At 37.8% G+C, this 14,031-nt stretch overlaps 1 protein-coding gene across 1 annotated transcript in view; it reads right to left on the bottom strand.

Annotated features, from left to right (window-relative positions):
* CDK18 (cyclin dependent kinase 18) overlaps nt 1-14,031 on the bottom strand; it is a 95,365-nt gene that overhangs the window by 26,323 nt on the left and 55,011 nt on the right. Inside the window, exon 2 of the mRNA XM_032218893.1 lies at nt 2,411-2,565. Within this exon, the coding sequence (XP_032074784.1) occupies nt 2,411-2,534 (124 nt within the window). The 5' untranslated portion in view covers nt 2,535-2,565. The remainder of the gene's footprint in view (nt 1-2,410; nt 2,566-14,031) is intronic.

Raw genomic sequence — 14,031 nt, 5'->3', positions numbered from 1 at the left:
ATCTGAAAGAATAAAGGTAAAGGTAAAGGTTCCCCTTGCACATATGTGCTAGTCGTTCCCAACTCTAGGGGGTGCTACTCATCTCTGTTTCAAAGCCAAAGAGCCAGCGCTGTTCGAAGACGTCTCTGTGGTCATGTGGCCAGCTTGACCAAATGCTGAAGGCGCACAGAACACTGTTACCTTCCCACCAAAGGCGGTCCCTATTTTCCTATTTGCATTTTTATATGCTTCTGAATTGCTAGGTTGGCAATTGCTAGGTTAACTGATTTAAACATACTGTATATATCCTATTCTTCAAAACAATCCAAGAGGGAATTACAAAATATAAAAACTAGAATAAAAATAATATATATAATATAATATATAATATATAATTAAAACAACTTAACATGCAATTACCGGCTGGCAGAGAAACAATTTTGTTTTACACTTTTTGTATAGAGTCTGAAGGAATTCCTCTGTAACATTGCATTATTATAGAAGCTTAGTGATAATTATTTGTACAAATTTTCTTCTTTTTAGTTTATTAATAGGTGCTGCTGGCACAAACGTGAATAACAGAGAGGTAACATTTAAGGCAATTTTCTCCTGTGGATACCAGAAAAACATAGCTAAGAAAGCAAACAAATGAATTATTGAACAATTAAACAGCGCTCTTACTTAACACACAAATGACTAGGCTAAAATTATCATACTCTGGAGATATCATATGAAAGCTTAATTTTGTGGAGAAGTTTATCATTCTGGGAAATATGGAAAGAAAGAGAAGGACAATGAATAGCAATGTGAATTGCCTCAATTATAGTTGCAAGGAAGATCTGAAGGAGTAATGTTGGGGATAAATCCTCCTGGAGAAAATCTAGGTAGGTGGACACTAAGAGTTGACATTGAATTGAGGGCATAATCAACCAACCAATCCTTAATGGGAAGATTAGAGTTCAATGAAAGAATGAATTTAAAGGTTTACTGAAATGTCTAAATATAACCAAACCTATATATTCAATTAATAAATATTTAACACAAAACTTGAAAAAGGTACAAGATTGTCCTCTCAACAACAGATGTATTATGTATAAATCACAAAACTTGTCATATTAGATCTTGACTGAAGATTGCTTTTTCCAATATTACAATATTATGTAGATACTGAATAGCTTTGAACTATCCGTTTCTTCTATTCTCACATTCAAATATAACTCATGAATTTATACAAATAAATTTATATAAACAAAATGGGAGAGAACTATTGTAGAATCTCAGCTATACCTTGAACTGTATCTTACCATCGAGGTGCTTCCCAGGCACATCCATGAGTCTTCTCATATGAAAGGAAACCACTTGGAGAGGTTATTCCATAATTCCCCCCTCTTTAAAAACTGATCTTTAACTTTCTGCTTTAACTTTGTTATTTTTTAAATTAGTTATATGGCATTTCATTTTGTGAACTGTCTTGTAGGGCCACAAGATGCCACAGAAATGTGTCTTCAAACAAGTAAATCAGCCATGGTGTCCTGGTTCACTACCTCAGAATAGAGAGGTGTGCACAAAACAGGAAATGTGCCATGTTTCCCAACTGGAACAAATAGTCCTATTTGAAATAATTGGTCAGTTGAAACAGCCTAAATCAGTGAAGGCTAACCTTTTTGTCCTCATGCGCTGAAAGGTGTGCGTGTGCCCACACCCATAGTGCAATGTGTGCCTCTGTGCACCCCTCCCCCTGCATATCTATATGCTCCTCCACCTTTCCCACATGCATGTGTGTGCACCCCCCCTGCAACCCATTTTGGGCTAGCAGGCCTCCCTGAAGCCTCCTGGGATCAAAAATAGGTCGCGGGGGGGCATACCTCCCCTGCACTCCATCAACCTGCCCACACATGCATATGCGTCTCCCGCATGCGTGACAGAGACCTGAAGATCAGTTCGCTGGTGGGAGGTGCACATGCATGCGTGGTGGCGCTAAGCTGGGCAACGGCTTACATGCCCACAGAGAAGCTCTGTGTGCCACCTGTAGCATGTGTGCCATAGGTTCGCCATCACAGGCCTAAATGCTTGGTTCAAACTCAAAACAAAACTGTCAGACACAGATGTGTTGTTGAGCTAAGACCACTTCAAGGTTGTTTCTTATGGCTAAAACATTCAACTTGAAATTACCTCAGAACAGAATGCTTTCTTTTCAACACTGAAACAACATTTTCTGAACAGTCAAAATAGCTATTTCAAGCTCAAGATGTTTTGACTTTGAAACATCTTGCACTTCATAGATTGTGATGGCTAACAACAAGGCCCTGCTCCCATGAGGTGATCTCTGTAATCTGAGGACTTCAGCTGTTTAGTTTTTGAAATGGCTTTAGACACCCTAGATTACCCACTTTACATTTCAATTCTGTTGTCCCCCCTCTCAACTTGTTACCTTCATTTTTCCTGTTGTTGAGCTGATTGAACTGCTCTGTAAATTCTGCCAGGGATTCCTCAATAGTCTCTGTCCTGGGAACTGAGAGGGAAAAGCGGCGCTTGAACGTTTTCATTTTGTTCATTTTATTTCGTAGAGCAAGTCAACAGCAGGATCTAATAGGAAACAAAAGCAAAATGATGGCTCCCAGTTTATTCACAAAAGTGCAACCAGAGATATAGAAAATGAAATTCTGATTTCCCCTGAAATCACACTCACGGCAAATGGAATAATTCCCTCTTGCATTTCAATCAGCAGGGATTCACACATTAAAAGATGGATTCAGTTTACTGTGTCGAAACAGACACAATGGTAGTGTCAGGGTCCCAAGTAACAGACCCAATGCAATCAAAACTCCAAGGCCAAGAGGTTCTTCAAAGTCCAAATTTATTAGGCATGCCATATTTGCACATCTAATGAAAACCCAACTCTGAAGGTCTTGAAGTTTTCCCCACCCAAATTAAAAATCAAAGTTCTTTCCACATGTTCACATGTCCATCACATGGTCCAACCAGGTCACAGTCCCAACTCCCGTTGGTTTCAGTCCATGCCTCGCCAGCACTTGGTGAGAATGTCCTTGGTTCCCAGAAGAAATAATTTTATTTTGGCTACAAGTCCCCAGCTATCTCTCCTCTCCTCTCCCATTCCCATAGCTCCAACCAGTTTTGCTGTGGCAGCCCTGAAGATGCTCCAAAATGGCTTCAGGGTTGACAAGTAGCATATATTCAGAATTTGATCTGATCATTGAAAAAAGGATGAGCTTATGCTTTACATCAGTTTTCTTAAACTTTAAGTAATATTTTTTTAAAGAAGGACTATCCATGACTTCTTATAATGGGGGACAAAAAATACCATTGGAATACATTTTTTAAAATTATAATCATTATTTTTCCTTAAATATAAATACTTTGATAAGTCCTAATGGGATCTGTTAATGTAGTTCATCAATATCTGGCGAAATATATCAGTCATTTTTGATATTTGGTAGAGGCTACCATAAGTGTGAAAAGCCACTTTTAGAAAGATCCACCAAAGCAACATGTAGTAGGACTTTCTATGCATTTTTATTTAAAAACTTGTACTCTTTGTGACCTTTCATTTACTTATTTACTTATAAGATGTATAACGCTGCCCAACCCACATAATCATGACTCTGGGCAGCATGCATAAAATAAAGCCCCCCAAAGAATATTGCATATAAAAACTATAACACAAAAGCCAACATAACAACCATATAGAGATGAGGATCACCAATCATACATTCCGTTTCTCGGATGTTGGGCTCATCTATTATCCTGGGCCAATACCCTGGGAAAAGTTGATTTTGTAAAGCTTTCCTGAAGGCTAACAGGGTCAGGGCTATCCAAGTCTCAGGGGGGAAATTGTTTGAAAGGGCAGGCACTGCATCAGAAAAGGCTTGTTTCCCAGGTCCCATCAGATAACATTGCTGCAAGATTGAGCCTAGAATATGCCCATCCCGTGAGACCATGTGGAATGAGCAGAAATAGTTAGGCAGTCCTGCAAATATTATAGTCCTGGGCCACGACGGGCTTTGTAAGCAATAACCAGCATCTTTAATTATATCTCAAAGCATACTGGGAGCCATACTTTTAAAGACTTCCAGTAATTCCTTGCCCATCCCCAATTCTTTCAGTGTAATAGCCCCTCTTTATTCAGGAATAATTACTTGTTGAATAGAAGTACTGAATGGATCAAAATTCATAAATAAACTTTTCTTGAATCTTGGTTTACAGGAAACTATTTTGCAAATTGGATTGGCAACATTTTCAAACATTAATGATAATTAGTTTAAATGAAGAAATACTTTTGCATACTATTATGCTTTATATATAAATTCTGACAAGACAGTGAACATATCAAAGTTGTTGTTTGCAATTATTTTTGGTATCTTAAAGACAAGGGAGGAGGTAGGTTTTCAATCTTCCAGCTTTTCAGGAAAGACTAAGTGCTCCACCTGCTTTATACCATGAAAAATAAATTTTAGTATTGAATGCTGTGTCCTTCCTCAGCTTCTGCTTGGTTTTTCAAAATCTATCTTATCAATTTTTCATTTAACTCAAAGTTACCATAATAAGGTCATTAGTAAATCCACTGGTAAAAAGTCTTTCCCACGTAGAAGAATAAATACATTATATTCAGGGTTTGGAATTTATTCTGCCTTATTCTGATTCATCTAACCTAGTTTTGTCAGTATAGTGAGGGTTTTCTGAAGATGCAAGAGAACAAAAGTAGATTTTTTTTGCATGCAAACCAGATATAATGGCATTAATAGATCACATTCTCAAAAAGACAAAGATTCTTGAATTCTACCCATAGTATGTAAATAAAATAAATTCTGTAAGACAAGACACTGCTAAAACGTAATAAAACTGCTAGTTTAGTTTTAATGTAACAAAGATAAATCTCTTCACCAGTCTTGCCCATTTCCTCTAGTCCAAGTTTGCAAAGATAATGTTTTTGAATATAGGTAGTTACAACATCAGATAGCTGTCCTATAAATTTCTTTGTATTTATAATCTAGCTTTAGGTAAATAAATTTTAGGAGAAATTAATTTGACTACTAATAAATGATAAATAATTCAGAATTTTTATTATGCCCATAAAAATTGTTTGGGACTAATTTTGTAGTCTATGGAAGTTTAAGAAATATTAAGAGGCATTATCTTTTTCTTTTAGCTATGTAAAGCCAAATAAATAAATAAATCCACTCATTTTTATTCAGATTACCTAGATTCTAAAAAAAAAAACCAATTTTCTAGGCTTTTTCTGAAGAAAGTCACCCTAAAAACAACAGTACAGTACATGACTAAAAGGATTACAGAAATCTAGAACTGGATTCATGGATAAGCAGGGATAAATACACCCCCAAAGTGTATTATCTGGGCAATTTTGTTTCAGCTCAGAAATACCTACGGTAACTGTGAGTAGAAAATGGCTAAAACAACAACACCCCACCCAATCCTTCAGTGAAGAAATATTATTAGACTTAACAGCAACCACAACTATGTATTTTGTGTTTCTGTTAATTAACTTTGGTTTCACAAAAGGAATGGTTCAGGTGTTAATAAGGGCAACTGCATTTAAGAAAGGTTTTCTGCAATCTTTTGCAAGCTCAGCACCATTACTTAAACCACTTTCTCTCTATCCTTACATTTTATTATGCAGGGAATAAATACTGTACATTTTTCTTCAGTGAAAACAAAATGCTTACTTCATGCAACCTGTCATAAGGAAAAAAATGCACACACATCCAATTCCTAGGTGTGGGATATTTTCATGTGGTGGCTTAGATGCACATTTAAAAACTGGGTATATGTTATTTGTTCCAGCTGCAGTCCAGATGCTAAAGTTTTGTGTGTCCTTACTATCCCTTCTAAAATCTGGACTTGGAGTGGATATTGTTAAATAGAGAGTTGTTCTTCACAGGTTGTCTACATGGACGTCTTCATTGCAAATGCTGATCTGCTGAAATAGCGTACAACAGTGCTGAAATATTTGAAGAACAATAATATACCAATGTTTTCTTGTGGTTGTTTTCTGCAAGCTGAACTATGTCAGGAAAAAAATCATATAGATGAATAGAACATCAATTAACCTTATGGTGGCTAGGTAAGTGAATGAGTTGTGTCCCAAACGTATAATAAAAGGCTGGGCCACAGAATAGGTAGTCATGGAACTAAAAAGGGGAAGGTACCCTGCACCTGACCGAGAATGCAAGCAATGTTAGGCATTTGGATCCATATTAAGAGGAAAAATTCTCAACTGCATACACATTTAATTTCATACTAAATTTCCAAGGCATGGGGGAACCAGTTAGAGGGAAAGGGTCAAAATGTTCAATTTTTTCAAGGCATTTTAAGGAAACCAAGACCACAATAACAAGCACTCAGCTGGAAAAAACATTCTAAGTTAGAAAATATATGACGAAGTCCAACAGATGCCAGAATGGTTAATTAGCAGAATCAGAACAGCTATAAAAAGCAAAGATACATTTCAAATGTGAAGCTCTTATTCTCAAAAGAACAAATTCTGGCAATACTAAGGTAAAGCAATAATATAACAAACAAGAAAAACTAATAAAACGGAGCAAAAATATAAACACAAAACACAAAATGACTATAAATACATTAAATTAGGAAGACAGCCAGTGATTTACCCAATGAAGCTGGCAAAATTTTTAAGACTCAGAAAAGAAAGTAGCTTTAAAAAAAATACATAATACACTTACGGAATTTACTGCCAAGTAACTTCAATGGATTTAAAAGGGAGTTAAATATATCAATGAAGTAAAACCATGTTAATGTAAGGCTTTAGGACTGTTATAGGTTTATAAGACATGTCTTGCTTCATACAGCATGGCAGTAGTAGAAGAAAAAATATATCTTCAAATGGTCAACTACTTTGAAAAACAGGATGCTGGACCTTTGATCGGATCCAGGAGGTTCTTATTATATTCTTATTGTTTATGTAACCTGCATCTAAGTTTATTTTGATAGACTTTAAAAGGACAAACACATTAAAACTGCTTAGTGTGCTTTATGGGAATGGCAAATAGAACAACAGCTAAACCAAGAAGGAAAAAAGATCAAGGATCTGTTGGGAGAATGTATTATGAAACTAAGAGCACTCAGACCAGGGTGTGCAAGATTTTTGGATCATGGACACAATTACAGTTCTGAGACCTTGTGAATTCATTCACAAAAGAATTTCTATGGGAGATCAACCTTCAGATAACATCTTCCATGATGGGCTTGGTCAGCCAACACCCTCTTTGCTCTTGACACTCCCAGGTGCGCTCAAGGGCATGGCAAAAAAAGACAATGCTGGGAGCTTCTTCATAGAAGCCTGTGTTCCATTTAATTTAATAGTTTATTTTAAGAAGCACAGCAGTTTTTAAATAAGTGGTAATAAATGAAATCTACTGCACACTATTGGGGATGGGGTGGCGCCTATTGCTTATCTTAACCATATGAATACATTGCCTATCTTAACCATACCTTAACGATTGAATGTTTTAGGACATTTGTTAAAAACTGACAATAAGCTTTCTCTAGCCTGATTGCATGAAAGCTACAGTATCATGTAGTATGTTGGTTTACTGTTCAGGTGCACACATATTGTACTTAATCCAAACCACACAGAAGAACCAAATGCTGGGAACGATTGAGGGCAAAAGAAGAAGGGGACGGCAGAGAATGAGGTGGCTGGATGGAGTCACCAAAGCAATAGGCGTGAGCTTAATTGGACTCCAGAAGATAGTAGAAGACAGGAAGGTCTGGAGGAACATTGTCCATGGGGTTGCGATGGGTTGGACATGACTTCGCAACTAACAATATTAATAAAACAATAATATTTGAATTGCTTAGATGTATCAGCTGATTATAATCCTTGTCACTAGTAATTATTTGTGTTCTATCCTTTGAGTAGCAGAGCTCATCTGCCTGAGATCTCTTAATTTTTCCTTAATAGCTATTTATTGGTATTCACTTTAGGGCATTATTTGCTCTTTTCTCTTTTTCAGTATTGTAATTCTTTATTTACAAGCAAAGTTCTAGGAATCTTATCTATCACACATGCCAAGGTAAAAGGAAGGTTGCCAGATAAAGCTATCCTTCCTAGGTAAAGAAAGAACTAAATTTCTCCAGTGACTCTTTCCTTCTCATTAAGTGGCCAAAGTATTTGAGTTTCATCTTCAGGATCTGGCCTTCTAAAGAGCAGTCAGGGTTGATCTCCTCTATGACTGACCGGTTTGATCGCCTTGCAGTCCAAGGGACTTGCAGGAGTCTTCTCCATCACCATAGTTCAATGGTCTCAATTCTTTGGTATGCAGCCTTTCTTAAGGTCCAACTTTCACAGCCATACATTGCAACTGGGAAAACCATAACCTTGACTATACGCACTTTTGTCAGCAGGCAACTCAAATATTACCTATAACTTAAAGACGAAGGATCTCTTCAACGTCTCTTTTCCACCATGGGCCCCACCCTCTGGAACATCACTTCCCCTGAGATAAGGTTAGCCTTATCCCTGCCATCCTTCTGGAAAGCCCTTTACATGAATAGTTTGGGAGACCTTTTGTGTGCATGTGTCAAAGCATGCCATTTAGATTTAAACACAGAAGAGTGAATTTTAGATTCCCTGACTGGGCTGCATCTGTCCTTCTGAGTGCCATCAAAACTCCCCTCCCCACTCCCCACTTTAAAAAGCTGGGAGCTGTATCTATTTTGGTAGCACTCTTGGGATAGGCAGGCAGGCAGGCAAAGACTTGATAATTAGCAGATTTTACACCAAACATATTTACAATATAAGAAGTAGACCTAATAACTCCTGTGCTTACTTCCCACAGTCTTTCACAGCACAGATACTGATCTGAATCCAGTATTTTAATAAGATCTCTACTGACTGTGCAAAAGATCATTTCCCTCAAAGTTTGGGAGAACAGGATGACGGAGAGTAATCCATATGCCCTTACAGACTTGGATCAGCCCTATTTGCCTGCAAGTCTTCAATTTTCTAACTGAATACACTAAACCAGCTTTCAGTTTCAGGAATTATTTCTTTACTCCAACTCCCATCGTCCACAAAAGCTGTGTTAAATCTGACATCATATAACAAGCAATCCATGTTATCGTATTTTGTTGCACTGGTGTTTTTACTGTAATCCTTGCAGCCTTTGATTAAAATACACCCACCATTATTCTGCAAATTGTACCAAGCATGAGCTTTTGAAACCTTCACAGTGTAAGAAATGTCATATGGCCTTTGATGGAAAAAATGATAAGCTGCCCTGGCTGTGTTTAATGATAAGGCCACTCGTCCAGAACAGATTTGTTGAATGTGTCGCCTATGGAGCCATTCCAATTCTGTCCTGAGCTAAAAATTCTCAGGGTGATCCTTTTCTTTTTTTTGCCTTTATGGGGTTTATGATATGTTCTCTTTCTTTTTATTTTATATATATTTGTGTGTATACGTGGACCTTTATTGGTTTGTTAAGCATGTATCCAACTTTCTTTGAGGAGCTTACAACTCAGCTTACAAAAGAATTTCCTTTCAATTTAACATCAGTACAACAGCCCTGTGAGTTAAATTGGACAAAGGAGAGTGACTACCCCTTGGTCACCAGTGGGTTTTCAGGGCTAAAGGTGATTTTACCTAATATCCACTTCTCCAATCTAATACTCCACACCATATATCACACAATAGGAAGATATCTGAGTGCAACCCTCTGCTCATTCCAAGATCCACTACAGCCATGAAGGTGAACTTAAAAGGTTTGTACTACAGCATTTCTGACTGAGGTCCATCCAGCCTCTGTTTGAAATTTGCAGTACAGAGACATACCATTTAACAGCCTGCAGACTGTTTCCAGGACATAACAATGCTAAAAACTCCTTGGCCTCGGCCTCAAAGAGTAGCTCTATTTGGCCAGTTGCTAAAATGAGCATAACTGCACTGAGCACACAGCACTGTTTATTTCCATTGTAATTACATTCTTTCTTTCTGCTGGTTCTTGCGGACGTTCAGCGATGCAGCTGCAAACAGACAGAACCACCCCTTAGGGGACTGTTGATGGAAACAGGTTTTGTTGGGAACAGACTATTTTGCTAGGCTTTTCTTGGCGTGTACATCACCCTTTTCTTTATTTCTCTGGATATCTGGCACCTTCTTTAAATTCTGTAGTGTTTCATTGTTATTCAATTATTCCTTACACTGTATTTTCCCATTCACATATTTTCAGGTGGAAATAGTTTTGTCACGGCCCTTTCAACTTATAAAAAGCAGATCTATTTGTATAGAATAAGCTGCATTACATGAGGAATTTAAAGCAGACTAAAATATAAAAAGTAATAATGGAAGCAATTCAGTACCTAGAAATTTATTCTTGTTTGCTTTGTGGATAGATGAACTTCAGTGTGCAGGTATGATATTAAATAACTGAAAAGGGGATGAGCAGAATTTCCAAAATATCAAGGAAGCTGTACCACATGCAATTGTCTTATATGGTACTCAAAAATGCAAAGACCACAGAAAACATGTAAAGAAGGCACATATTTATGCTGAATAAGTTAATTCTCTTTAACTACAGTGTTCTGTCTATTTTCCTTTTTGTGTGTTCTATTTTACCTGTTCAAAACCCACTTGTATATCAATTACTATATTTTTGTTCACTCCAAGGAAACTGGGAAGTATCAACAGTGATATTTCCAGTCATGAAGGGTTGCAGGAACTGGGTGTGTCTAGTCTAATGATAGCAATCTTCCAATATTTGAGAGGCTACCACTGAGAGGAAGGAGCTGACATAGTCTCCAAAGCATTTTAGGGCATGACAAGAAGTAACATATGAAAGCTTAATAAAGAGAGATTTAACCTAGAATTAAGGAGAAATTTCCTGGCAGTGAAAACAATCAATCACTGGAATAGCTTTCCTCCAGAACTTTGGGTGCTCCATCACTGGAGGTTTTTAAGAAGAGAGTGGACAGGCTTCTGGACAGACCAGAATGATATAAGGAAGTGATGGTTAACCTTTTCGGCACTGAGTGTAGAAACAGGAGTATGGGTGCCGGAGCACTGAAACTCAGAAGAGAGTAGCTGGCCGGTGTGCATGCGTACAGCTGGCCAGCTGACCTTTGCACATGTGTGCAATGGAAGCCGGAAGAGAGCAATTGGCTGTGTGTGCATGTGCACCGTATCAGCTGGCTAGTGCACAGAAGTACAGCTAGCGACAGTGCATGTGCCCACACAGAGGGGTCTGCATGCCACCTCTGGCACACGTGCCATAGGGTCGCCATCTTGGGTATAAAGTCTCCTGCTCAAGCAGGTAGTAATAGTAAAAGACCTCCAAAGACCTCTCTTGCAACATTGTTACTCTCTATTCTATTCTGTATTCTATCCAAAAATGGATCTAATGATATATAACTCACTCCCAGAAGTCAGTAATATGCTTATTTATTTTACAATATTTGTATACTGCCCCCAATCTTCAAGTCTCAAAATAAACTCTACGCTACATGATCTTGCTATAGATAGATTTCACATTGGTGAAAAATGTGCCACCTTTCTTGATACAATTTTTAATTAAGGAGTAGGTGTAATTTATCACCCTTGCTGATATTCTGCTTTCTCCCAGAGGCATAATTATATAAAGCCGAACTTAAACAGTTTCTGCAATGAGCTAAACTGAATTCCAAAGTTTTCTTATATTAATTTCTTTATATAAATTCACTGCATCCATATATATCAACATACAGGAAATCATCCCCTTCCCTATTCCAGAAGTGTCTCTCAGCATCAAGTATTTAGTATTCTGCCTTGCAATCTTGACTTATAAACCAAGAAAGTCTTGCTACTAGAGGAATAAATTGAGCAGACAAACAGAGTATAAACTAGCTCAATAGGTATAACAATTCAGAGGAGCTATGTGAAAAGTAGAATTTCTTATTCCAAGCAAACCTTTCTTTTAATGATCAAATCACTGTCTTGTAAACTAGAAGAGTGAGCCTAGCAGCTGCAGCTAAATGAGAGCCCAGATTGAATCTTCCTTTTTACCAATTAGAACAGGACTCTCAGTATAATAAATATAACAAGAAAAGTCTCTGAAGTCCAGTTTGACACCTGTTGACCTACAATTTTCATACCACCTAAATAGAGAGGTTTGTCACTGCCTTCTTCAGCAATATTGCTTCAAATTTCTGCCTTGGGATTTTGTGGTAGTCTCCCATTAATAAACCAATTACTAGTCCTGGATCAACCATGGACAGCAAGTTCCTCGACTTATTCTAACACAGAGCAAATCTGAATTCCTACCCTTTAAAGCCACTGCATCCTGCACACACTGCAGCATCCATATTATCTTCAAGGCCAATCTATCTTAAATGCAAATATGCAAAAGCTGATACCATTAAAGTTGGACGTAACCAGGGTGTTGGTTATTGAAATTAGGTTAATAGCTGTAAAATCAACCAAAGTTGAGGTAAAAAAAGGTGCTTGTATTCAGAGGAATGCTCAAAGTGCACTCAGAGCTTTTTGAAGGAAACATAATATCATTTATTCAGACACATGTATGTAGTTTTTCTTTCAAGGATTCTTTGGTATACAAAATACTTCTTTCTGGTCTTTCTCCTCACCCATTCCATAACCTTTGAATACTTTGTCCAGCATTCTACTAAATCTTTCTGAGTAAGAAGATAATCTGCAGAGAGAGAGAGGGAGAGAGAGAGAGAGAGAGAGAGAGAGAGAGAGAGAGAGAGAGAGAGGAGAGAGAGAGGAGGGAGAGACAGAGACCGAGAGCGAGGGAGGGAGGGAGGGAGGGAGGGAAGAAGAGAGAGTCCAGAAGTACAACTGACTTACTTTTTACCATTAGTAAAAAATTGTTATGTTCAACGGACATTTATCCTTTAAACATGCAACAGACGTCCACTGAAGTTTCTTAATCAGACTAATTCCACTTTCTAAAGGACGGAGGTTCTCTAAGATGCTAACAATTGTTCTCCCCACTCTTATTATGATGCACAAAGGACATTAAGTGTTGGGCAAAGCTGTAATTTGTTATCCAGTATGATCCCATGATGGGATATGTGCACAAATGAAGATCACATTCCAGATTGTTGAGGTCAGATTCAGCATTCATTGTTCACCATGGCAACAGAACATTTGGGTTAAAATGTTTGCACTGAAAAAGCTTAAAAGATTATCTGTCAGTGTCACCAACATGCTGTAGGCTTGTGTGCGTATATTGGTGTGTTTGTGTGTGCTATTTTTCCAGCTCTTGTGGTACTCCAAAATGTAGGCATTTGCTAAGGGATCCAAAATGCATTTTCTAATTTCTCTTTTTTATTAGACACACCACTATCTAAGGACTCGAACAGCCCTTTGTTTCTTAGAAACCCTAGAATTCAATTGTGCAAAAACTGGTACTGCATGGTTATTTCCACCATATGGCAATTTTTTAGATGGGAAATAATTAAAGCCCTGGTGGTAAGGCTGCCAGTGGCACAGGAAACGACTTCAAAATGTTATGAAGCGGGGGGGGGGGGGGATACTATGTTCTAAAACACATAATTTTCTTAAACGTTGACTCCAGAAAAATATCTCTCTTCCCTCAGTATGAATTAACCATTAAGTGGAATAAAATATTTTATTTGACCATCTACAGGAACATATTTTTAGGCTTTTCTGACTACTTCTTTATTCAACATAAGTGGAAACTATTTTAGGCAAAAAAAAAAACCCTTCAAGATTTGTGTAACTCACAGACTAATAATGTTCCAGAAGGCCTTGAAGATTTGGCTGTTGTCCCAAGCTTTGGGGTAGCATGAATGGAGCCCCTATGGCAGGGGTGTCAAACTCACTTCATCACAGTGTCATCATGTGACATATCAGGACTCCCCCCCCCCCCCAGGCAAGGGCGTGGCCCGTGCATGATGCATGCAGCCTGTGGGCCAGGAGCCCTGACCTATGGCATACCTTTTGCAGGTCTTTTTGGTGAATGGCTGGATATACATCTTGTACTGTGTTAATTTTATTTTGTTTTGTTATATTGTAAGCCATCCATAGCCATTTGG

The sequence above is a fragment of the Thamnophis elegans genome, chromosome 5, assembly GCF_009769535.1.
Source record: "Thamnophis elegans isolate rThaEle1 chromosome 5, rThaEle1.pri, whole genome shotgun sequence".
NCBI lineage: Eukaryota > Metazoa > Chordata > Lepidosauria > Squamata > Colubridae > Thamnophis > Thamnophis elegans.
This window is presented reverse-complemented; position numbering and strand designations above follow the sequence as displayed.